The following is a 23278-nucleotide window of genomic DNA, read 5'->3' as shown; positions in this document are numbered from 1 at the left end:
TCCAGGTCATCAGAGCTCTTCGCTCTTTATCTACTTATGTTGAAAAGTGGGGAAAAAATGGAGTTTAACGCTGATCATTTGTACCAGGCCAAAAAGTGGAACGGCAGGTGAAGGCGTGATGGTTGGTTTGCATCAACATTCTACGCCTTTTGGAGCCTGTTCATAAAGGCGTTGCCTCTTTAGCAGGGTTTAGAAAGGACCAACCTTCATTAATAGCTCGTCAAATTGAAAAGGCCCAGTCTCTGCTAATCGGCCGGGTTTTCCACCATAACTCCCGTTCTCTTTCCCTCCAAAAGTTCGTTAGCAGACACAAACTCTCCAGAACAGAACTTGGAATGCTTGGAAACAACTCCTCATGATCTCGTCTCATGAACTTTGTTCTCAGACCCAAATCACCCCTTCATTTCTCAACCCTTTTCTCTTTACTCACCTATCAATCTCCCAGATGCCTGTCCTCTGTAACCCCTTTGAACCAACCTCCCCATCCCACCGAAGAAAACCTAAAAGGACTCAGAAGTTCAAAACCCAATTACGAGCTCCTAATCATCTCCGCTTTGAAAGATTACTCTTCTATGTTATTGATTCCTAAAGGCCAAGGAATCCATGGGCATATAACAAAATTAGGCCTTGATTGCAATATTTTTATCCGAAATAGTTTAATCAGCTTCTATTCGAAATGTGGGCTGATTTCTAGTGCAAAAAGGATTTTTGATGACTGTGAGAAGCTTGATGCTGTTTCTTGCAACATTATGCTCTCTGGCTATGTGAAATTAAGGTATATGAATGATGCCCGTGAGTTGTTTGACAAAATGCCTGGGAAAAACTGCGTTTCTTTTACAACTATGATAATGGGTCTGGCTCAGAACGGGTCTTCGAAAGAGGCAATTAAGGTTTTCCAGGAAATGATGATGTCCGGGGTGCTTCCAAATAAAGTTACCATGGCAAGTGTGATTACGGCTTTTTTGCATGTGGCTGGTGGGGGATTTGAGAAAGGAGATCACTGCATGGGTTGGTGATGAAACTTGGGCTTGTTGGATTTGATATTGTTTCGACTAATTTGGTTCACATGTACTGCTTACGTTCTCATTTAAGGGATGCGAGCAGGCTCTTTGATGAGATGCCTGAAAAGAATGTAGTTTCATGGAACGTGATGTTGAATGGGTATGCTAAGGCAGGTTTGGTTGATTTGGCTAGAGAGTTTTTTGAGAGGATAGATGATAAAGATGTGGTTTCTTGGGGTACAGTAATTGATGGTTATGTGCAAGTTGGGAGGTTGACTGAGGCTTTAACACTTTACCGTGAAATGGTTTGCACTGGGTTGGGGCCTAACGAAGTGATGATTGTTGATATAATTTCAGCTTGCGGACAATCTGCTGCTGTTAAGGAGGGTCTGCAGTTTCATGCTGTAACCATGAAGAAGGGCTTTGATTGTTACGATTTTATGCAGGCAACAATTATTCATTTTTATGCTGCTTGTGAGGAGGTTGGTCTTGCTTGGTTGCAGTTCAAACTAGGAAGCAAACACCATATTGCAAACTGGAATGCCCTCATCTCAGGACTGATTAGAAACGGAAGGATTGATGAAGCTAGGGTTTTGTTTGATGAGATGCCAGAGAGAGATGTTTTCTCATGGAGCTCAATGATTTCTGGTTATTCGCAAAATGAACAGCCTGGGATAGCTTTGGAGCTTTTCCATGCGATGGTAGCTGGAGGAGTTAAACCAAATGAAATTACAATGGTTAGTGTCCTATCTGCAATTGCTACATTGGGTAGATTAAATGAAGGAAGATGGGCTCATGAATACATATGCGACAACTCCATCCCTCTTAATGACAATCTTAGTGCAGCAGTTATTGATATGTATGCCAAATGTGGTAGCATGAGCAGTGCTTTAGAAGTGTTCCAACAAATGAAAGATAAGGCATCTGATGTTTCACCATGGAATGCTATGATATGTGGCTCAGCCATGCATGGACATGCAGAACTGGCTCTAAGAATTTTTGCTGACTTGCAGGGGCGTAAAATCAAACTGAATCCTATTACATTTATTGGAGTCTTGAGTGCATGCTGCCACGCAGGGTTGGTGGAAGTTGGAGATCAACATTTTAAGAGCATGAAGAGTGTATACAATCTAGAGCCTACCGTCAAGCACTATGGTTGCATGGTGGATCTTCTAGGTAGGGCAGGAAGACTTAAAGAAGCAGAAGAATTAATAAGAAGGATGCCAATGAAGGCAGATGTTGTGATATGGGGAACACTACTGGCAGCATGTAGAACACACGGTGATATGGAAGTAGGAGAAAGGGCTGCCGAGAATTTGGCAAGATTGGAGCCTTCTCATGGTCCAAGCAGGGTTCTCCTGTCTAACATCTATGCTGATGCAGGGAGGTGGGGTGATGCATTTTTAGTCAGGAAAGCAATGCAAACTCAAGGATTGATGAGATCCCCTGCATATAGTGGCATTATTTGATTTAATAACAATCTTATGAGCATAGTTCGTATTTGGGTCATCTCTGTGTTTGGATTTTTCTTCTTGGATAAGTTTTTACAATTCATATGCATTAGGATAAATTCCTCGGCAGTTGCAGTTCACAGGATTCAGCACTTAAAATACTCTTATACAATGCTTTGGTCAAGCTCCTTTTGTACTTTAAATTGATGTGAAAATACCTTTTATTTTTGAACTGAGCAATAGTTAATAAGCAGCATCTAAATATGGTTGCTTGGATATTAGTGAAAATTGTGAAGATTGTGTACGTGTAAACTGCTGTTAGTCTCCAAGCAAACTAGGGTAAGCTATATAGTAAGGGATCAAGGATGAAGGAGAGAGAAGAAAAATTCCTTCAACTTTGCATGACAGAAATTAGGAGCCATGGTACAATTGATTAGAGATTGTCGTTATTCTGTTCAGGGAGGGAGTAGAGGAGGGCTGGAGGAGAGAACTTCTATGTATATCAAGGGTATTTGTCTTCCAAATTGGCTTTGGTACAAGCGGACATGGAGAGTAGAGGATGATGAAATGCATAGTACGCATTGAAAATAGTATATTATCTTGATTTCTCTTCTTTTTTATTTTATTTTATTTTTATTTATTTATTTTTTTTGGGTGAATGGGATCAATATTGATATTTAGGAACTCAACCAACTCCAACAGCTGCAATGCAAATCCCCCAGCATTTTTACTTCCTCCCCCTTTCCCTTAGTAACCAAGGATGGTGCCACTTTACACACTCATCAAATATCTTGTTAAGTAGACTCTTATAAGTTCATGATCCATATCCAGTTTCATCAGCTCAACATTACCCCATAAAATTAAATCACTTTCAATTGGTTAAGGATTTGTACTACGGTAGTGAGTTAGATTCTCATAATCTTCATTCTGCACAAGTTTACCTACCTGTACACTGAGTTACATCTGTTGCGTCTATAAAATTTATCAACCTACAAAAATTTCATGTACACAAGTAGAACTACAAGTCAGTGTCTATGATCAGTTCAGCAGCAGCCCCAATCGTACCAGCCCCCCCAAGGCACAGCAAAGCTAGAGCAAGCTCTTCCTCATTCCATTTCCTCAGCCCTTCACCTAGTCTCTTCAACAACGGTACATCCACCTCAAGCATCCAAGAGGAAAAGCAATCAACCATCAGGCTCAGAAGCTCCAGGACATAAGCCCGCCAGGTGGCTGGGTCACAACCGAGTGATATTTGGCCATCAAGGACACTAGCTACAAACTCCAGGTGCTCCCGAAGAACTTTTGGACGTCGCTTTGATGATGATGATATTGCATCTAAACCCCATGCATGTGCTCCGCAAAACACTGTAAAGTATGCCAGCGCATATCCTTGGAGCATAGGGACTCCCATAGTGGAGGCTCCTTCCTGGTCTGATGGGTGAACTGACAGAAACCAAGAAGGCAAGGTTTCTTTTATCAATGACTGCATAAGCCCCAGTCCACCAGTTAACCATGCCAGTGAAGCTCCCAAAGAAGCTGCTAGTTTCACCTTAATCATTATTGTATCAAGTGAAACATGCCCATACTTGCCATTTTTGGCATTCTTCAGCTTTTCTGGTTGTTCTACTGGTAGCCCACTGCATGCTATGTCTTTCACGGATTGCATCAGCAGAGAAACAATCTCTTCTCTCATGAACATGATGTCCCTGATTGATCTGTAAACACGTAGATATAGAATCCCTGGGGCTACTGGAGAAATCCCACCGTACATATGTGATCCAAATCCATGGCCAAGAAGTGACCCAACACCCCCATTGCTAGTGACTGAGGTTGTGTTCAGGCCAAGAGTCACGGTGAAGCAACTTTTTAGCAGCTGAACAACTGCGTCATTGTTGTGTAGGAAGACAGTACGAGAGGCAGAAAATACAAGAAAGTCACTCCAGCATTTTGCCTTTTGGGTCCACAAAGAAGCCACAATCGGCATGCATGGCCATGGACAACCTGCTGCTAGGGACTCTAATGCTGGGCCTGCCAGATTGAGAAACCGTTGCGAGGCTTTATCAAGTTTGTATGTTATAGTGAGGCTCACAAATGCAGCCAATGGCAGTGGAAGTGTTGCTGGAGAGTTCCCCCCTAGAGAAATTTAAACTTCTAGTCAACAACTGAGGTAACATAAATATTGTAAGAATGGAATAAAGCAACCAAAAATCATATGGACCTTGAAAGCAAAAATCCGTTGAAACTTTAGTATCCTACCAAAGTATTCTAAGGTTCAGAAGAAACATAAATAGTATTTTAAGGTGTATCAACCTCTGACATTTATAAGATTTTTTTTTTCCAAATTTCTGACCAAAGCAAGCATTGGTTGGGAGCCCGTGATTTAACACAGAATAAGCAAAGACTTGTAACCCATGGAGTAAGCCATCCTAGAATAACTTAATTATTTGAAACTTTTTGATAGGGAGAGAAACCTGCAGCAAGGCTTGGGACATCAACACCAGTGGCAGCTAAAATTTTCTTTATTTGTTCCTCAACATAAAAGAGATTGGCAGCAGGGCTTGGCCAATCAGTTCCATTCATGAAAACTGGTTTCCAGATGCCACGAGTTACTTCAGCTGAGAAGTAACTTACAATAGTTGCCAAGGATGCTGGAAGATAATCAGCCAAGTCTTTAAGGCCTGGAAGAAAAAGCTCCAGAACATAAGCAACAACAAAGAAAGGATAAGATAAAAGGAAATAACGAAATGGCAATTTGTTTCTTCAAATATGCAGAGATATGTTCTCTGTAGATCCACATTCCCTGTATGTGTCTCTGTGCCCGTTTTGTGGGATGGATGGAATAGTGGGAGTAACAAGGAGACTATTTCTTCAGGAAGATGCCACACTAGCCACAGTGGACTGGTTTCCAATTATGGAGGCAAATCATAGAGAGGACAGTAAGATGCTTCAGGACAACAAGGCACAAATTATTTAAACCAAGAAGATACTAATGCATATGTGGTATTAAGAAATTAATTTCCAAGTTTCATCACCAACAGAAGCTCAAACATGACATGAACCAACCTGTGCACAATTCCCGAGGAGACAGTATCCCATGAGCACAACTGGTTAGAGCAGCATCAACCACAAAAGGGACAGCTTCAAGTATATCCCAAGCAGGTAATATTGGCCTTGGAAAAGTATCTTCACTGCCAGGTCCAGAGGAACTACTACTCCCAGATGTTATGGAAGTTGCTGACTGGCTTCCTCTACTAATTTTTCTGAACATCATGTTTAGAAGGGCATCAACTGTTTGATGGACAGGGGTTCCATGAACAAGCCCAGAAAGGGGTGAAGCTATACATGCCAGATGTTGCCTATACCAAACCTTTAGTTTTGGAAATGAGTCTACAAAGATGGGTTTCGGGTAAGAAGCACTTGCAACAGCAGCTAATCTCCTTCTATTTGGATCCTTGAGTAAGTTTCCAGAAGATACCAGCAGGGAATTACGCACAAGTAGGAGGTACTCGGGAGTTAGTTGAGACCCTACTGGTGGTAAGTCCCCCACTCCATATTCAATTGGAGGATGATTAAACCTCCATAGCTTTAGAAGAAGAGCAAATGCGTTTGAAAATACAGCATGTGCAGAGATTTCCTCTCCTGTAGTGAGTGTCCATGAGATATTAGGAATACATGAACCAAATACCTCGCATATCGTCATCAGTGAACAAGCTAGTTGTGGAACCTGACAAAAATGAAAACCCATTCTTCATAGTTAATTATGATAATCATCAAATCTCAGAGAAAAGGAAACTATGTTAGGAAAAAAATCTCAAACAAAACTTGGACCAGTGGAGAAAATTCTGAGCATTCCAGCACCACTGAGCTGGCAGATGCAGTGAAAGTTATACAAAATGAAAGAAAGCACGTCCTAAGCTCTTCATATGTTATTTCTATATCCTGATACAGAATATTGCTTTCACCAACTTATCCTCAAGTTTCTAGTCTCTTGTGCAAAATTTAACTCCACCATGAAAGTCAAAAAAGTATTATTGAAGGCATTCAAATTATACTCTTCTGAATTGGCATGCTAAATTTGTTGGAAGTACAAGCACAAAATGAGGTTTGAGTTGACTAATGCTACATAGTACTGATTGACAGTAAGAATCCACATGTCAAGAACAGGAATAGAAATAAGTGCACTACCACATGTAAAATGTGGTTGACAGGGATCAGACTCATCATATACCAGGCCATGCAGGGAAAAAATCTGGACGCAGTCAACAGGTGCAATTCCAACAAGCAAGACATTCAGCATTGGCCCAAAACCTATCAAATGGCTGTCATCCCCAGAGTAGTCAGCAGGAGCTGGTGGAGACAACAATCTGGTTATAAAATATGCTGTGTGTTCCTGAAAGATCAAGAGCAAGATGAAATTAAGAAACTAGGTTAATTTTTGCCCAGGAGACATTGATATGAAAGAAAGTGATAAAGAGAATACATAGATTATTCTGAGGAAAAGTAACTCCATTCGGCATACAGTTCTATGTTAAATTGATGCCCTCTCATGTTCCCACCCCCCCCCCCTCTCCCACCTCTGCATCCACAGGCAATTTTGGAGAATTCATTATTGCTAATTACCTGTATATTCCACCCACGAACTAAGGAAGCTCCAGAAAGAATTCTTGCAGCAGCTATCTTCTCATCATCAGATCCTTTCACCGCAGTCTCAAAAATCTTCTCTAATTCTGCTAAGCTTGCATTAAACCCATGAGCTTAAGTTCAGTTGCTTTAGTCTTGCTAAATCAATAAATAAGACCATCTGATATACCTGGCTTCAGCAAAGAAAATATATAACTGAAGACCAGGCAATCATGGAGAAAGACACAATGAAATCTAATAGGTTTATATAAGATCATCTATTGTGCCTTTGGAGCTACCAGCAATGATAAACATAGTACTAGTATCTATTTCCAAAAAAAAAAAAAAAAATCTCCTAAAAATCTTACTTTTGTCAATTATTATTTTGGCTCATGTTTTATAACTACAAAAACTGATGAATGTGTCTGAAAAAATTGGTGCAGAGAAAACTCACATCAGAAGATAGGGACATACCTTGAAGCAGGCACTGAAACTAAAGCATTTATCAACAGTGGTGTAAGTGGGGCACCCTTCATGAAAGAGGACCAACTAGGAATTTGAGTGGGAACAGTGTGGGGTAATTGATTGATGCTTCCACTCGCATAGCCTGGCCAGAAGTAAGCAGATGTATCCAGTAAATTTCTGGCAATGCAGGCCTCGACTATTACATGTCGCAGGTTTCCAGCTGCATTAAGACAACATAAGTAACTTTAGCACTCCCATCAACAAATCAAATTATGTATTTTCATTCTTCCAATCCATACAAATAAACCTCCAACATCATGAAGCAACTTTTTGAGAACTCCATTTGTTCCTTCCTTTCCGCTTACATGCAAACTATATCAAGGGCATTGGCAAATCAGATTTGACTTAATAAAATAATCATATCAAAATATAACAATGTCATTTTTCACAAATTATCCCGCAAAAGATGCACTTAATATCATCACTGGAGCGAGGTCAGCACTTAGTACAGTATGATAGTAACTTTAAGTTTTATAGCTCACCAAAAAAAAAAGACAATATCATTTTATTGCACAACTGATGCCTTATATTTCTAAAACTTAAAAGATAAAAAAGAAGTAACAGTGAGTTACTTTAAAGCGCTACAGGATGGACTGTCCTGAAACTTGTTTTCAGCCATACAAAATTAAACTCATGCAACAAAGGAAAGTTCTGATTTGATACTGCACCAAGCAAGATGTGGTAAAATGATACTCAGATTAGCAGTTAAATCTATGAACACATCGTGTTCTCTAAACTGGATTAAGATTGGCAAGAAGCACCAAATAGGCATCCACTCTGACCATCAAAGCAGAATAATTACACCAGGACTAATACAACAGATAATTGTCACAAGAAAGGCAAGAAGGATCAATCTTTAGATTTCCAATACCATAGTCACAGAAAACATTCTTGTGGTTAATGAGTAAGTGTTATGCAACTGGTGGCATATTCTCACTGGTCGTTATTGTAGAAGATTTAAACTAATCATGGGCCATTTCATGCCAGTACCATGCTCATGATTCTTCCCTACAAGCATTTGTTGAAGTTAAATTCAACAACTGTTAAGCAAAGTTGCTGAATTTACCACAAAATAGTTTCACAATCTTCCTCTTCTGAAGACCAGTTTGTGAGATGTTTAAAACTTCATTTAAGAAGTAGTAGCACTTACAACAGTTTGTTGGAATATCTGTCATGCTGATGGATTCAAAATATGCACTGCCAACGTTTATTCCAGAAACAAACATCATTGCTTTTGCAGCTGCTTGATTGGCTGCGGGAATAACAGAGTGAGGAGGAGTTAAAAGCATCTCAAAATCACCCAGATTCTGTAAGCTAGAGGCCAAATCCCCACGACGATTTCCAGTAGTCTGTTTGCACTGACTGTCTAAGTCAACATCAATCTCATCAGTTGGAGCACTTTCCTCTTCCTCAATAAGATCAGCAACCACGAGAGTTGTGATAGAGAGTAACATGCATAGTCGAGTATCTAGGCGTGGAACAGGCCCTTCAATTGGATCCCTTTCCTACAAATAGATTCAATTAATGAAAAAAAGATGTTTTACAAAGGAAGTGCAGAAAAGGTGGAAAGTTTTATAAAAGTCTATTCTACACAAATAAACTTAGCATAGAATTGCCCCGCACATAAGAAACCATGATCTATCTGGATATGATAAGAAGTGATATGCCGTACACTAAAAGCAAATTGGGATATAAGGTCAAATCAAAACTAGAAGAAGATTCATCTTAAGCATGGATGCTTCTTGACATGATAAAGTATCCTGCAAGTCTTTAGATAAAAAACAGTAAGGTAATTGAAAAGGCTTAAACACATATATGCACACAAATAAATATATGAACGTGATGAAAAGAAAAAAAAATTTGTTTGGACTCTTTGCCCTCTAAAATTAATGTGAGCATTCAATCTCTCTGGAAGAATTTTGTTATCATTATGGCAGAAGGGAGAAAACTTTCCGATGTAACCTGAAAAGAAATAATGAAACAGAAGTTCTAACCCTTTGAACTAGACGTAAAGCTGCCTTCCAAAGTCCTAGGAAAGTCTCATGCCAAGTGCTACCGTTGATTGCTTGAAGAGCTTTTACTAGACCTGAAAGAATAAGGAATGGCATACTTTAAGGAAATTTTCTGCACTGATTATCATTTTAGATACAATGCAAAATGAATTTACCAGTAACAGTTTCAACAGAACTAGTTGCATTAACTTGTGAGTTGTCCATTGCATCTTCCAATATCAAATCAAGAGGAAGCCAAAGAGAAGCACAACTAAGCCCAACACGACAACCAGACCTATATGCTAGAGATTTAAAAAGCCCAACACTAGGTAGCTCCTCTGGAGCATATCTTCTGGGACGCTGCAGCATTAACTTGGGACTATTATGTATCAACTTTAGAAGAGTCTCTGATGTTAGAAGTTTTGAATTTCTTAATGCTGTGGAATGTGATACAAGCAGCTGAATTCGCTGGACAAAACCACCCCAAGGTCTTCTCCTGAAAAGGCAGTAAGCAAGTAGTTTATTAATGTCATTCATTCAGGGCGAAATGGTAGGGGAGAATAAGAGCATAATATAAATCATTAAAGCAATCAACAATTTAGAAGTCAGGGAATTAAAACACTGCCCATAAATTTATCCTCAAAATATGTACAGCTTGAAATCTAAGTTGACTTGTTGATCCTCAAAAGATGCTAGTTTAACTGAGGGATTGAATAATTGTGAATTATGGACAAAAAGCTCATCAGGATATGATTTGTGTTATTCATTTCATGAAACCCTTAACTCTTAAAACATGTAAAGAAAACTGCATATTAAAGCTGAAAAGAAAAAGTGCAAGGAATGAAGTTCTGACATGCTTTGGCGAGCCAAATAAATAATCCTGGAAGTCACTTTGGTTTGCAGAAATTTGCCTATCAACTCTATGGCCATGACAGTATTAGCATTCTTCAATCTCTCTTTGTTTTCAAGCCTCATTACATCAGAATTTTTGTAGCCATCAATCTCCATGTCCTGCAGTTTAGTGGGCCATCTAGAATTTTTTTCAGGGGTAAGTTTCAGCAACCCTTCATCATCCAAGGATGCATCAAGCAATTGCCAAACAATTGAAAAGACAATCTGAATCACAAGAACTCCAGGTTCATCTGCTTGTACATCAAATATCTGAGAGGAGTGGATAATATTACTAATTGACTTCCTGATCCTGCATGCAGAAGACAGATTATAGGATTAAGATTTTGAGATGCACATTGAAAAACAAGACTACCAGATGCAGTGGGAACTATGAAGAGTCTTTTAAATCTAGTGATAGGAAAGGCAGAGAAAAGATTAACATGGCCGCGCACAAGGATAACAAGTGCAATACAAGTTGCTAATGGGAATTAAAAGAAGTTCATTAGTGAACAAATAACAAAATTCCACATCTATTCGGACAAAAGAGGAAAAAAAAGCCATATTAAGGCAAGAGGTTATTCCCCTTGCCCTCTCCCTCTCATCTTTGGGGGACTAAATCGTGAGCTATTCAGTTATAATTAAAATCTTGAGCGATTAAATGTTGAGCTATTAAGTTATACTGAGACAGCTAAAAAAAGCCAATTATCTTTTTATGGGAACAACACATATCATTAAATTTGGAGGCCACAGTCTAGCAAGGAGGAAAGACCATTTCAATGGCAAAGTAAATGATTGAGCATTGCTTCACCAAAGCATAAGTGGTAATACTTGACTGAACAGAGTATTTGATGCGAGAATGGAAAATGTATTTGTAGTGATTAAAAGATAGGGAACATGGGAGACATTATGCTGCTGTATGTTGAAAGCAAAACTACAAGGTAAGATATGGTGGGCAACTACACCTTCAAATATCAACTGTTTGAAAAACTTCACTTCTGAGGGAAGTATCAAACCTTTCCTAACATACAAAAATACTAGGTGTACCAGATAAACCAGGAAGGAGAGTATCCAATGAGGTATAGCAAGACGATGTTCAATAAAATCTGGAAAAAAATTCATCAGACATCAATAATAATGAAAGCCACCTAGGAAAAGGCTGGGACATGAAAACAAATTTTAGTAACCGAAATGGCACAACTAAACAGCCTGACACTACTAGGAAATTTAGCAAATAGATCAACATTAAAAAGAATTTTAAGTGCAAGGATGCGTTAAAAGAAATACTCACTTCTGATCATTAGGTAACTTTGAATGACTCTCAAACTCGAATGCATGTGTCTTTAGAAGTTCCATATAAAGCCTAAATGCTGCTGGACAGGAATGTCGATTTGGGATTACCCTGTAAAGAAGTAGAGATGAAGAGCAAAGTTCATTATTGTTCTCAGTCATAATTATTCCAAGTATTTGGAAGATGCAAATGTAAGAACATCGAAAGAGGTACAAATAAAAAATGGTGTACAGTATGGACACCTCCATTATACAGCATTATCTCAGAAGACAAAATTCAATCAAAAGATAACCACATTGCAAGGGAAACTTCACTAGAAAAACAAACGATATAACATAATTAAGAACAGCTAGACAAATAATCAATTCCAGAAAAAGTCCATCTTTTTTCTGCAAATTCTTGATATGTTAGTAATGTGGCTGGGAGCACAATAGTCTGATTCACATTCAAGACCCACAAACGCCAGTGGGACACATAGAAAGTGAGCTAGCGGTTCAAACTTCAGAACATTGAAGATAGAGTTATGAAACACTTACGCGTAATGATTTCTTTTATGAATGTATAGGTAGTCAGCAAAGTGTGGTAGGACAACAAACTTCAGAATTATAACGTAGGACATATGCATTAATTGATAAGTTATTCATATTAAACTAAAGGTCTCAATTAATCTTCCCTGTTTTCTAACTATCCAAAAGTTGACTCTTTCAACATGATATGCAAATCCCGGAAAAGATTTGAGAAAGAGATAGGAGTTCTAAAGACATATTCAACTAAAACCAAGAATCCATAAAACAGAAGGTGGAGAGTAGAGAGACCTTGTGGAGAGCAGTGCAAGAACAGGAAGAGAAGGCACAATCTTGAGAACCAAAGCTTTCTCTAGGAATTTCCAAGTTATAGGAACATTGTTTTCCCAGAAAATGTAAGAAACCAGGAAGTTGGCTAACTCAAAAGAAGGGAAAGACACCCCTGAAGAACTCATGTTCGCGGAAACTTGAATTGCCCACAATAGAGGGTCACTTCCATTTTCTTGGGCCAACTTTGTTAGCTCCAATACAGCATCCCAATAGCTGCACTGATCATAAGATGCTGACACCTCCTCCATTAGTGCTACTGATTCATCACTCTCAACTATGCGTCTTTGTGTGTGTTTCAGTGTGTGAAAAGAGGTGAAGGAAGAAGGCGGTGGGATTACATGGATTATGGAACCGAATGTTTTCTGTATTGGACACTAGAGAGGAGAGAAGTCAGAAGAGTAGCAAAAGGTAGGTTGGTATGGCCTGTGGCCTATGGGGTAGGGGGACTATAGAATAGTATAGTATGGTGTAATGCAGGTTAATGTGTTACATTGGTGATTCATGGTTGGTGTAGAATGTGAAAGTCAAACCAAAATGAGGGGCCTTGGAAGAATAATTAACAAATTGAGAGTGAAAGGGGAATCTGGGATTAGAATATGAGTTCCAGGGGAAAGTGTGGGCTGGAAAGAATTGACTGGTGCAAAGGAAATGCTAAAGTGCTGCATTGCTATAATGTCTGTATTTATCTTTAAGTAAACAACATTAATTAGTGCTATTTTATTTGTTTTGTGTTTGTGTGAATAGGAAGAGATCGGTGCCGAGCTTGAAATGCCTCCGATGCCTTAAATTAGATGAACAGCAGTTCGCGAGTTGGAGATCAGTCAAATAAAAAAAATATTACCTTCTTTGTAAAGGAAGAGAGGAGGTATTTATACCCACAGACCTATATAAAGTTATCGTACAAGAACTCCTAGGCGCCTAACATCTATATCAGATTATATGTCAAACGAAATTCTGTGAGTCAGTCACGTCATAGCCGAAATTCTCTGAGACTGCAATAACCCCGTGTGGCTTTGGTAACTGCTTCAGTAAGGGCTGTGAAGCTTCAGTAAACTAAAGCCAAGGCCGGTGGCTAGGGTCCCTTAGTGTTCAAGTACACATATTGTAAAGCCAAGGCCTTGGCTTCATTAAGGCAATTTTACCCTTCTTTCTTTTTCCATTTTGGTTAATTCCAATAATTTTTGCCATATGAACTCAAGGCTGGACAAAATAAATCCAGCTACCAAATGCAGTCCATTTTGCCAGAACTCATCCATATGAAAAGAGGCAGATTCACAATGTAACATTCCAAAATGGCCGTGCAATAAGGTGCTTTTGTTTTTGGAATGGTGTAGTTGGCATACTTTCGATCTTCACATGCCATCCGGGCCAATCTGATGCCAAATGCCTCTGCTCTCCATCCGTAAGAGACTTTCGAAGATGATGCATGCAGTTTTGCTGTAGGTGTGAAATTGGTCGGTTGACATGCATAATTTTGGCATTAAATAGAAGCAAAATGGCTCTATAATCATATGTTCGGACGACCTTACCAAAGAAGATCTTAGAAAAGGACCATTCACCAATGTTTTGTCACAAGATGGATGACTGAAAGGACTGTTCATATTGACCTCAAAATTTACACATAATCATACAGTAATCTGCTATTAACAATTCACTAGTCAAAGGGCAAAATAAGATGCATCAGGACTTCTTCTCTTTTTTTTTTTTTTTGTGGTGTAATTCACCTTAAAAATGGACGAATAATAAACCAAAATGCTATTCTTGAGTAAGTCAATCCAAAAAAAAAAAAAAAAAAAAGCAAAGAAGTTGTGAGGGCACATCTGCCATTTACAATTGAAGTGATCAGACACTAATCTGGGTCACCCTTGTTTATGGCCTACAACAAAATCCCGGATGTATTGGATGCACAAGCTAAAATTCTTATATAGCAGACAGACCTATCAGTTACTATGTAGTATGATTCTTAGTATCCAACCAGACTAACTTGAAAAAAAAGAAAAAAAAAAAAGGACTCTCTTTGGATCATGTCCCTACAAATGGATCAACATCACTAGTAACATCAGACAAATTCACACCAAACTCTAATCTCTTTTCTTTGCTTTTCTTGCATTTCTTTGTTGTCCCTCTTTAAGTTTAACTTTTCTTGTTGATCATTCATGAACTCTTCCCCTGTCCAATCCATTGTATGTCCAATATATATATTCTAGCATTTAAAAAACAATAGTGGTTAAGGGTAGGTAAAGATGATGACATGGTGATATCCCTATCAGAGTTGGCCCCTGGTGATGATAAGCTTTTTATGCTTTTGGTATGGAAAGCCGACTCTTTTCTCTGTCCTTTTTTTTCTTCCACTAAGTTCCCCATAGGCTTGTATAGCCCTCCTCTTAACTTTTTTATTGTTTGTTGTATTTTGGCTAAAGAGGTATCATACATCGGTAGGTGAGCACTAATGACTAAACTGAATCTATTAGGATTAGGAAGATTACTCCATAATCTATTTACAACATGAAGGGCATCCATCATCTCAGCCTCAGAATCGTATGCAGGTGATCTGATCCAATCCCACAATTATTTTGCGACCAAGAAAAATTCTAACCTTCGCTTCTCTACTGGATTAGTTACATATATTTAGATGGAGTAATGCTATTATCCCTATAATAAGACATGCATGCCAAAAGGGATCAGTATCATTTATGCGAGAGCGCTTGCTTAATGGTCGAGGTGTCTTATTATAATCTCTTACTAATATTTGAGAACATTTTGCAGCTGAATCAATCGTTGTCTTGTCTTGCTGTGCCAAGTGCCAACTACACATTTGTGTGTTTGTGATGATAGGTACAATGATGGTTGTGTTTACAAGTCAAGAAAAACTTGGAAAATGAAAAGCATGCCATGATCTTTCTTCGCGTTTGTCATGATGATGGATGGTAGACATTTATTCACATGCTAAGGCCATAATTAATCATAATAAAAGGGGCTTCTAATAGTCAATTTGCTGCATAAAAATCCATCTGCCATGGCTGCAAATTTAACCATCAAAAAGTGCATTAGGTGAAATGATTTGGTCGTGTATAAGAAGTACTAACTGCCCCCAAGTTGGTAAGATTTTGAGATGGTGGCTAAAATGGATAGAGAGAGCAAGTAGAAGAGGTTGAAAAGAAATGGAAAGGATAGGAACAAAAAGTTAGCAACCTCTTACCTACTACTTTCACCCTTAACATATTATATAGCAGTGCTTAAATTCTGAATGCAAAGGCTGATTAAGATTGAAAAGCAGATTGCCCTTGTTTAGGAATTTTGCTTAGTTTGCAGGGATTTTCGTGTTTGATACAACAAAACAAAAAAATCTGGATATCCCCCCATTCACAGCCGAGACGGCCAAGGCAAGCAAACATGATTGAGAATGAACTAACTGTTGTTGCCTCAAGACGTTCCCAACAATAGAAAACTGCCGCTTAATCCTTTTCTGGTACGGCATAAGTATATATATAGATTTGAGTTCTTGTGTTTGCGGTGGTTAATGAGTAGTTTTTAGTGGATCAAAAGAGACCAATAGGGGGGCAGGCCCCAAGTTTGACAATGTCACTCTACCTACATCGACCAAGGAAGCCATGCCAGCTCCACCTCAATCAACCACCTCAGTGGAGCTATGAGGAAAAGAGCATCCACCAGAAAAAGGAACAATGCCAAGTTGATCGAGTTGAAAAACATGATCAAGTAACAACAACCCCCCCCCCCCCCGGGGGCCAAACAAAAAAAAAAAAGAAAAAACCCCTTCCCCAACAATATGCTGACTTCCTCATGCTTTGTGACTACCATATTGCACATCTGGTTGTAACTACCATATTTCACATCCGGTTGATGTGATGTAAGGGGGGGCAAGTAGTCGCTGCATGAAGATAACTTATCCACTACCCACTTTCTGGAAAAACTGCAGTTCTTCAGTCCCAAAACAAATTAATAAAAAAAAAGACCAACTCAGTCCATTTTTTACATGACAGAATCAAATTTTGCAGCTTTGAGATGCACTAATCTAGTGGACAGACACCTAATAATGGATGCTCAGTGGAAGCATCGAAGAGTCATTTTCATTACCATACATAGTGCCTTAATGCCATTCTATTATTTGCCAACGTTTCAACAACACCATCTGATGCAAAAATCCATCTATATATAGAACATGCTAGGTACAAAAAAGGCATGGAGATTACATAAGCAGCAGGAGCACCAAGCCCATTAACTGAAACTACTATGTATGCTTATAAAGAAGATAAAGGCAGGACGTCCATGTCGATATTTTGTCCACCGAATATTCATGATGATATGGATAAAAAAGCAACAAAAAAAAAAAAAGGGTGGACGTGAAGAGCAAACAAAATCATGATGGAGCCATTTAACCTAAAGAACACATAAACAACATATTTAAATCTAAGCAATATATTAAAATCTAAGGCATCTTACTGTGCCTCAGAAGGATGCTACGCAAAAGAGGCACAGTAACAAGTTTGGAGGACAGCTCAATGTGATTACAAAAATCCCAAGCTTGACAGTGAAATCCCAATTCCTTGCACTAATTCTAGAGGCAAACAAATGCCATAAATGGACTGATAATGATATGTACTATAAACTTCACTTTTTAAAGAATCTTCACAAACTTCAACACAGTCGAGGCAATATTTGTTGGAATAGAGACAAATGAAGCACTAGAAGTCCTCATCAAGTTTGAATTCAAAGTTCTTTGAACCATCTTGCAAGCTTGACATAACAGAAGCCTTCTGATAATCACCCACCCTTCTCTCAAAGAAGTTTGCTTTTCCTCTGTTAAAGCAGAAAAAAATTCAGCCTCAACAGTATAAGGCTTGAGTGCCTACCATCAATAGGAGACCAAAAATATCAAGCATGCATCAGATGCACACGGGGCATATAAGTAAAATGGAATGACCTCTACACACCTAAGAAAGCAATTGGCATTGTCATGTTCTAAATGATCTGAGTCTCAAAATAAACTACCAATTTTCATGTTAGATCAAGAATGCTATGCAGGAAAGAATATTTGAGGAGAAGCTCTGCAAGGCATGACATAAACCTATTGCTTGCAAAACCAGTACCTATCTGTGATATCAGCTGGCAATGAAAAATGTGGAATTGAAGATGATTTGTATGCGTTATAGTATTCAGTTCAGCTAAGGAAAAAAAGATTGTTGGCCGTACTCTATTCAAGTTAAAAATCAGCCTAGGAAGAGATCCTAGTGGTCGGAATCCTTCTAGAACCATGAGCACATTAGAACCAGTGGTCCAGATGCTAACCTCCCAAAAACACCAGTTGTCAAAAAATGAACATAGGCAGTTGAGTATAAAAAATTATTCGTCGTTGAGTTTCTTCTAACTCTCGATAAAGTGTAAATACCGTCATTCAGTGCCAACAGGAGTGAAAGATTTTCATTCATGTGCTATACTTACTGCAAGGAAATAAACTCCATCCAGTCAAAGGGGTTTTCTACATCGTACATTTTCTGGCACCCTAATGAAACCTGTAAAGCCGAAAAATTGAAAAAAATGGAGATCCTTCAGAATCAACATTCCTCTTTGCTATTCTAAGGGTAAAAGAGAAAACGACCTACCAATAGGCGATCAGCAACAAATTTGATGTATTGGCTCATCAGTGCAGCATTCATGCCAATTAATGCACAAGGAAGAGCATCACATACAAACTCAATCTCTATTTCAACAGCCTCATGGACAATTTGATGAACCTTTTGCCATTGTACTTGCCTCTGCAACAAACTGTACATACAGGTTAGAAATGACTCATCTTGGCATACAACAAGCAGCTTCCCACCCAAAAGAGTCAAATATGTGTGCCAAAAGGCTACAAAAATAGGGAGTGATCCTGAAACTTTTACCTATTCATGATTTGTCTATGCAATATTACTCTAAAGAGTTTTAATTCTTGAACCCAATAAAAGACCAAAGAATGAAATAAATGATGACCAACCTGTATAAAAGGCAAGCAAAATCACAGTGAAGACCCTCGTCTCTTGAGATAAGCTCATTTGAGAATGTCAAGCCAGGCATCAATGCCCTCTTTTTAAGCCAAAAGATAGCACAAAAGCTGAGGAACAGAAAAAAAATGAAGCTGATCTCAAAAAACACTTCAAAAATTGCCAAATCTAGTTTCCATGAGAAAAAGTACCAGTAGACTGTTAATCAAAACGTACCTCCCTGAGAAGAATATTCCCTCAACACAAGCAAAAGCTACAAGTCTCTCTGCAAATGAGCGTGAACTGCACGAGCAGATAAGTACAATGAGCAGCTGTTCGGGCAGAAAGACAAACTGCAGTTGTGAACGTACTCTATTCCAACATTAAGCTAAACAACCTAGAAGAATCAAAAAGCAAAACAATAGCATTAAACCAAGAAAGATGTTCCCAGTTCTAACAACCATTGTCAATGTATGATCCCCATAAGAAGGCAAAAGCAAGAAGCTGTTTTCTAGAAGAGAAGTTTTCCTGTCATTTTGGACATACGTAAGCTTTTGGTTCCAATATCAACAAAATCACCACTTCTCTACATCGATAGCATAAACATTGTGCTACACTGACAACCATCTAGTTCAACTTTAAAAGCTTCGACAATTATTCAGTTTACATGTGACAACAATTATTCAGTTTACATGTGACGACACAGGAAGAAGCGGGAAGCATAGTAGTAGTAAGAGGATAAACTAAAGGTAAAAAAGTAATGTTAATTGGATTGGAAAGATTTGTAGTAGCATCCTTTCCCTTAATCTCAGCCTCCTGTGCAACCTTCAGCGACTTAGCCACAAAAAGAACAGGGAGACCATGTGCATGAATTAACCTCAAAAACATGAAGGAAAAAAAAGTGAAAACGTGGAGAAATCAAACATTTCTAAGCTAAAAGTAATAACAAGCAAAGAGACTTATAAAGGCATTGCAACTGAATAGCTTGTATCTAACATGCATGTGTTAGCCATTAATCTGACAAGCAAATACAGGCTTCATTCAGTCTTCTCTATATTCCATAAAAGGGGTAAACATTACAATATCCCTTTTCTTTTTCCTCCAATAGATCATTCAAAGATTGTTTCTCAAAGAATTGGAGAAAAGAGTGCACAAATTTGATAACTTAGAATCTAGTTCAAGGTTGAGAAAGATGATAAATTACCTCTGAATCCAATTCAAAGCCCACTTGGCCTTTTTAGCAACACAAGGAACAGTTTCCATGGCATTAAACAATCTATTCTTCTCTCTGGAGTCTTTGATGTACGTTTCCAAAAGCAAGCTGTACATCTCTACAAACAGAAGGAGAATATCACAATAGAGACCTCATGCATGTTAATTGCATCACAATGTTCTTCACTTGCAAATAAATACCAGAATGTATATTCTCAATGGCAATTTGAAAGCCATAAAATGCACGAGCCTGAAAACAATAACAAGAATCCATGTCAGTGTCAGTCATGTTAATCAAACACATTGAAAAATCTAATTAAATTTGGTAATCACTTAAATAAAGGGAAGGAAGCAAAACTGGTATTCCTTTTCCACTTTGTTTGGCAGCATAAAGCTGAGAAAATGCCAAGAAAAGTACAGAATACATTTGATTATGAGAAACCTAGGCCATTGTTGCACCCAGCACTTATTGTACACAGCAAGCATATTGCAAGTCCAGAAAGTAACAATCTAAATAACAGAAAGTTCCAATTTCCACTTATTACTTTTGCTTCTTGAATGGATTGATGGTAAGGGCTTAGATTATCTACCTCTGGAATTTGAACATCTTTCAAGAACCTAGCAGCCAAATTTTCCAGAACGATCCCATCTGATGCAGCAAAAAAAGCCAGTACATGGCTTATAAAGTGCTTTTCAGAATGAGATAATGTTTCCCAGTGCTGCACATCCAGAGAAAGATCGACCTCTTCGGCTGAATCCCAGACATCAATGTTAGAATATTTAAAAGAGAACGTGCATCAACAAACTTTTCACTGAAAAGAGAAAATGAACCAAAAAATAAAAATCAGGTTATAACTTAGTTCACAACCAAGGAAAGAGAAACTGACCCCGAGTACACGTTAAACAAAATTTATAATCCGCCATAAGAGCTATTCAAAAGCAACAGTTTCTGGTTTGAGCACAAAGGTTAGAGTTGATAGCAGTGCTTCACTATGACACTAGAAACACTGACATTGACAAATAAGACCTTTAAATCTTAGAAGCATTAAGCATCAAAATCTATTCTTTCACAAAACTCTTGATATGTCAACATAGCAAATCATGAATTTATACCTTGAAAGCTTGTATCTCTTCCCACATCGACTAGAGCCACCTAAGGATCATCTAAATTTGCCCTCTTCACTGCTATTAGACCATGGTAATTAGTTGCTAATAAAGTTTAAAAATGCCAAATGACCTAGAATTGCTCAACTGAGCTTCTTTTTTCTTTGTTAATTTTATAAATTTTTAAAACCATTAAGCAACGCTAGAGCAGCCAAGTCATTTGACTTGAGTTATGCCCATTACTAGCTCTCTAATTAAATTTAGTACCGTTTACAATACAGCATATATAAATCTCATTGGACATAGTGAAACACAAACTTCATGTTGCAAGATATTCCACGTGCATCAACAGTCATAATCTTCTTTCAACAACCCCAATAACATTTGTTTTCCTTTGCCTAGCGAATATGGGTGCTGAGCAAAAAGCTTCTGCTTCTGCTTCTGCTTTTATCAAATCAAACAGGTACTTCAGATTCTGACGGTAGGGTAGGGGTTGTCCTACCACAAACTAAGCCCGAGAACATCCAATAAGCCCCAATAACTTTGTCAATCATCACGAAAATAACCCACATAATTACATATTACTGCACAACTAATCATCTTTCTACTTTTCACTGAACTTCTTTTACTCCTTTTAGCAAAAATATAGTAGCAATTTTAACCAAGTTCCTTTTTCAAGAACTAAAAAACCCATAAAGCATAAAACTTAAGAGAAAACCACCCTTGATGTACCAACTATAACAGAGCATCCAATAAAACAACTGCACAAGTCCCATAATAACCAAAAAAAAAAAATCAATCTTGATTCGTGAGCTGAACCCATTTAAACACTCGTAACTCCATTCTTCCACAATGAACATAAAAAATCACACCAACCCATATTTTAAAATTACCAGAAGTATATATATGAATGACAGAACCCATGTGCACACAAATTACAGTACTGGTTTTATATTCAATGCGTGTATTAGGAGAATATTAGTAATATAACCTGTCCAAAAACTCGCTTCAGCCTTCTTGTACATTTCCCAAAGTTGAGGGTATTTAATGGGGAACATGCAGAATCTTTGAGATTGCTCCGTCAATATGGGTTCCTCTTCTTCCTCCTCGTCCACAAGACTTGCCCCTGTACAATTCCTCATTTTTCTTCTTGCTCTTCTCCCCTATCCCTATAGCATAAAAACAAAATTCACATGGGTTTCGAGAAACAAATGAGTGGGTTTTGTAAGAAACAAAGAATGAGAGAAACCCTACAAAAACCCCTCACGGAAGAAACAGACGAACCAGGTTATATATAGCCCAATCAAGTCAAATCCAGAAGAAAATTTTCCCTTCTCATTTTTTTATTTTTTAAATTTAATGGTGGCTTTTGGTTCAAGTTCTCTGCAATCTGCACGAACAGGCATCTCGAAACGGTGCCGTTTTCGAATAAAAGAGAGGTATAAAGTGAGTCGGTCCTGTTCTTTGCGTGCCTTGGAGCCCAAATTTTGCATTAGATTTGGCCCAAATTTACTTGCAGAGTTTGGTGTAATACATGTGGGTTAGTTTCAAGAGTCCGTAATAATGAGTAACGGATCTCCCGTATCCAGGCCCACACCTTCGGAATACGAATACTGGCCTTACAAGTCCTATGTAGGGTCCTCGTCTTTTCGTTTGGTTATTTGTGCAAAGAAATCTGAATATCTCATGGGTAAAGTGGTAAACATGGTACACCTTAAAAAAATAATAAATTCCAATGACTTTTCTGTGCAGAGCCCAAATCCTTTTGCAGACACGAATCTAACCCTGATGGATGTGACAAAGCATGGAATTTAGGACCAAAGAAATATTCCCGTTTGAATTGCTATTTTTAAAGTTTTTATAGAAAACTGTATTGCAGTCATGTGAAGTATATGAGATAAAAAAAATAATTAAAAAATATGTTTAAGAAAATAATATAAGAATATTTGGTAGAAAATTACAATTCAAACACTACCTAAAGTATAGAATCAATGCCAAAGCTTTTACATGCACAAATTTATTCCACTAATGCCATGCCCACAAAAAAGCTAAAAGCCCATTTCATTTGTAATTTTTAAGAGTTTTTATTAAAAAATTTAATATAATAATATAATGTATATGACATAGAAAAATAGTTTAAAAATGTGTCAAATAAATGTTTCAAAAATAACTTGTGAAAAAAAGTCGCAATCCAAATGGGGTCTAACTTTTCTCGTCTTTAACCTCATTATACAACCAACTCCCTCTAAAGAAGTTGGCCACCACATTAATTGTGGGGTGATACGTCAAGGGTTCGAATCTTGGCTCTCATTAATGTGCCTCTATATCAAGATTGTTTTAAATCTATACCGTGCGTGGTG

The 23278-nt window shown here is 38.1% G+C and overlaps 2 protein-coding genes and 1 pseudogene across 5 annotated transcripts; 1 reads left to right on the top strand and 2 right to left on the bottom strand.

The window, feature by feature from the left end:
* Positions 1–58: 58 nt before the first annotated feature.
* LOC113734065 (pentatricopeptide repeat-containing protein At5g19020, mitochondrial-like) lies at positions 59–2730 on the top strand (annotated as a pseudogene).
* A 608-nt stretch (positions 2731–3338) lies between these two features.
* On the bottom strand, positions 3339–13460 carry LOC140038835 (mediator of RNA polymerase II transcription subunit 33A-like). The gene is made up of 12 exons (XM_072084289.1): positions 12583–13460; positions 11768–11878; positions 10442–10789; positions 9765–10084; positions 9592–9683; positions 8748–9102; positions 7547–7757; positions 7073–7187; positions 6681–6842; positions 5516–6176; positions 4924–5130; positions 3339–4585 (listed from the first exon to the last, which is right to left on the bottom strand). The coding sequence occupies exons 1-12, from the start codon at positions 12867–12869 to the stop codon at positions 3471–3473; spliced, it is 3984 nt and encodes a 1327-aa protein (XP_071940390.1). The 5' UTR covers positions 12870–13460; the 3' UTR covers positions 3339–3470.
* A 3580-nt stretch (positions 13461–17040) lies between these two features.
* LOC113734062 (ribonucleoside-diphosphate reductase small chain A-like) lies at positions 17041–22331 on the bottom strand. Of its 4 annotated transcripts, none has more exons than XM_027260384.2 (10): positions 22203–22331; positions 21910–22087; positions 20405–20565; positions 20016–20064; positions 19807–19933; positions 18840–18905; positions 18617–18733; positions 18243–18405; positions 18082–18152; positions 17041–17439 (listed from the first exon to the last, which is right to left on the bottom strand). In XM_027260384.2, the coding sequence occupies exons 2-10, from the start codon at positions 22058–22060 to the stop codon at positions 17325–17327; spliced, it is 1020 nt and encodes a 339-aa protein (XP_027116185.2). In that variant the 5' UTR covers positions 22061–22087; positions 22203–22331; the 3' UTR covers positions 17041–17324. The 4 variants fall into 4 exon arrangements, with proteins under 4 accessions (XP_027116185.2, XP_071940388.1, XP_071940387.1 ...); XM_072084287.1 differs by having other exon boundaries at positions 22173–22312; XM_072084286.1 differs by lacking the exon at positions 22203–22331 and having other exon boundaries at positions 21910–22192.
* Between the last annotated feature and the right edge of the window lie 947 nt (positions 22332–23278).

The sequence above is a fragment of the Coffea arabica genome, chromosome 3e (assembly GCF_036785885.1).
Source record: "Coffea arabica cultivar ET-39 chromosome 3e, Coffea Arabica ET-39 HiFi, whole genome shotgun sequence".
In the NCBI taxonomy this organism is placed as follows: domain Eukaryota; kingdom Viridiplantae; phylum Streptophyta; class Magnoliopsida; order Gentianales; family Rubiaceae; genus Coffea; species Coffea arabica.
This window is presented reverse-complemented; position numbering and strand designations above follow the sequence as displayed.

Bases quoted from the DNA above. Each gene is read 5' to 3' on its own strand.
- LOC140038835 (XM_072084289.1), bottom strand. From the start codon at position 12,869: ATGGAGGAGGTGTCAGCATCTTATGATCAGTGCAGCTATTGGGATGCT. The intron at 9,684-9,764 runs GTAAATTCATTT...TTATTCTTTCAG, and splicing joins TTCTGTTGAAACTGTTACTG to GTCTAGTAAAAGCTCTTCAA. The intron at 6,843-7,072 runs GTAATTAGCAAT...TTGATCTTTCAG, and splicing joins TTCGTGGGTGGAATATACAG to GAACACACAGCATATTTTAT.
- LOC113734062 (XM_027260384.2), bottom strand. From the start codon at position 22,060: ATGAGGAATTGTACAGGGGCAAGTCTTGTGGACGAGGAGGAAGAAGAG. The intron at 20,065-20,404 runs GTAGATAATCTA...TATTGTTTTCAG, and splicing joins AAGATGTTCAAATTCCAGAG to GCTCGTGCATTTTATGGCTT. The intron at 18,406-18,616 runs GTTGGTCATCAT...CTGTATGTACAG, and splicing joins TTTGCTTGCCTTTTATACAG to TTTGTTGCAGAGGCAAGTAC.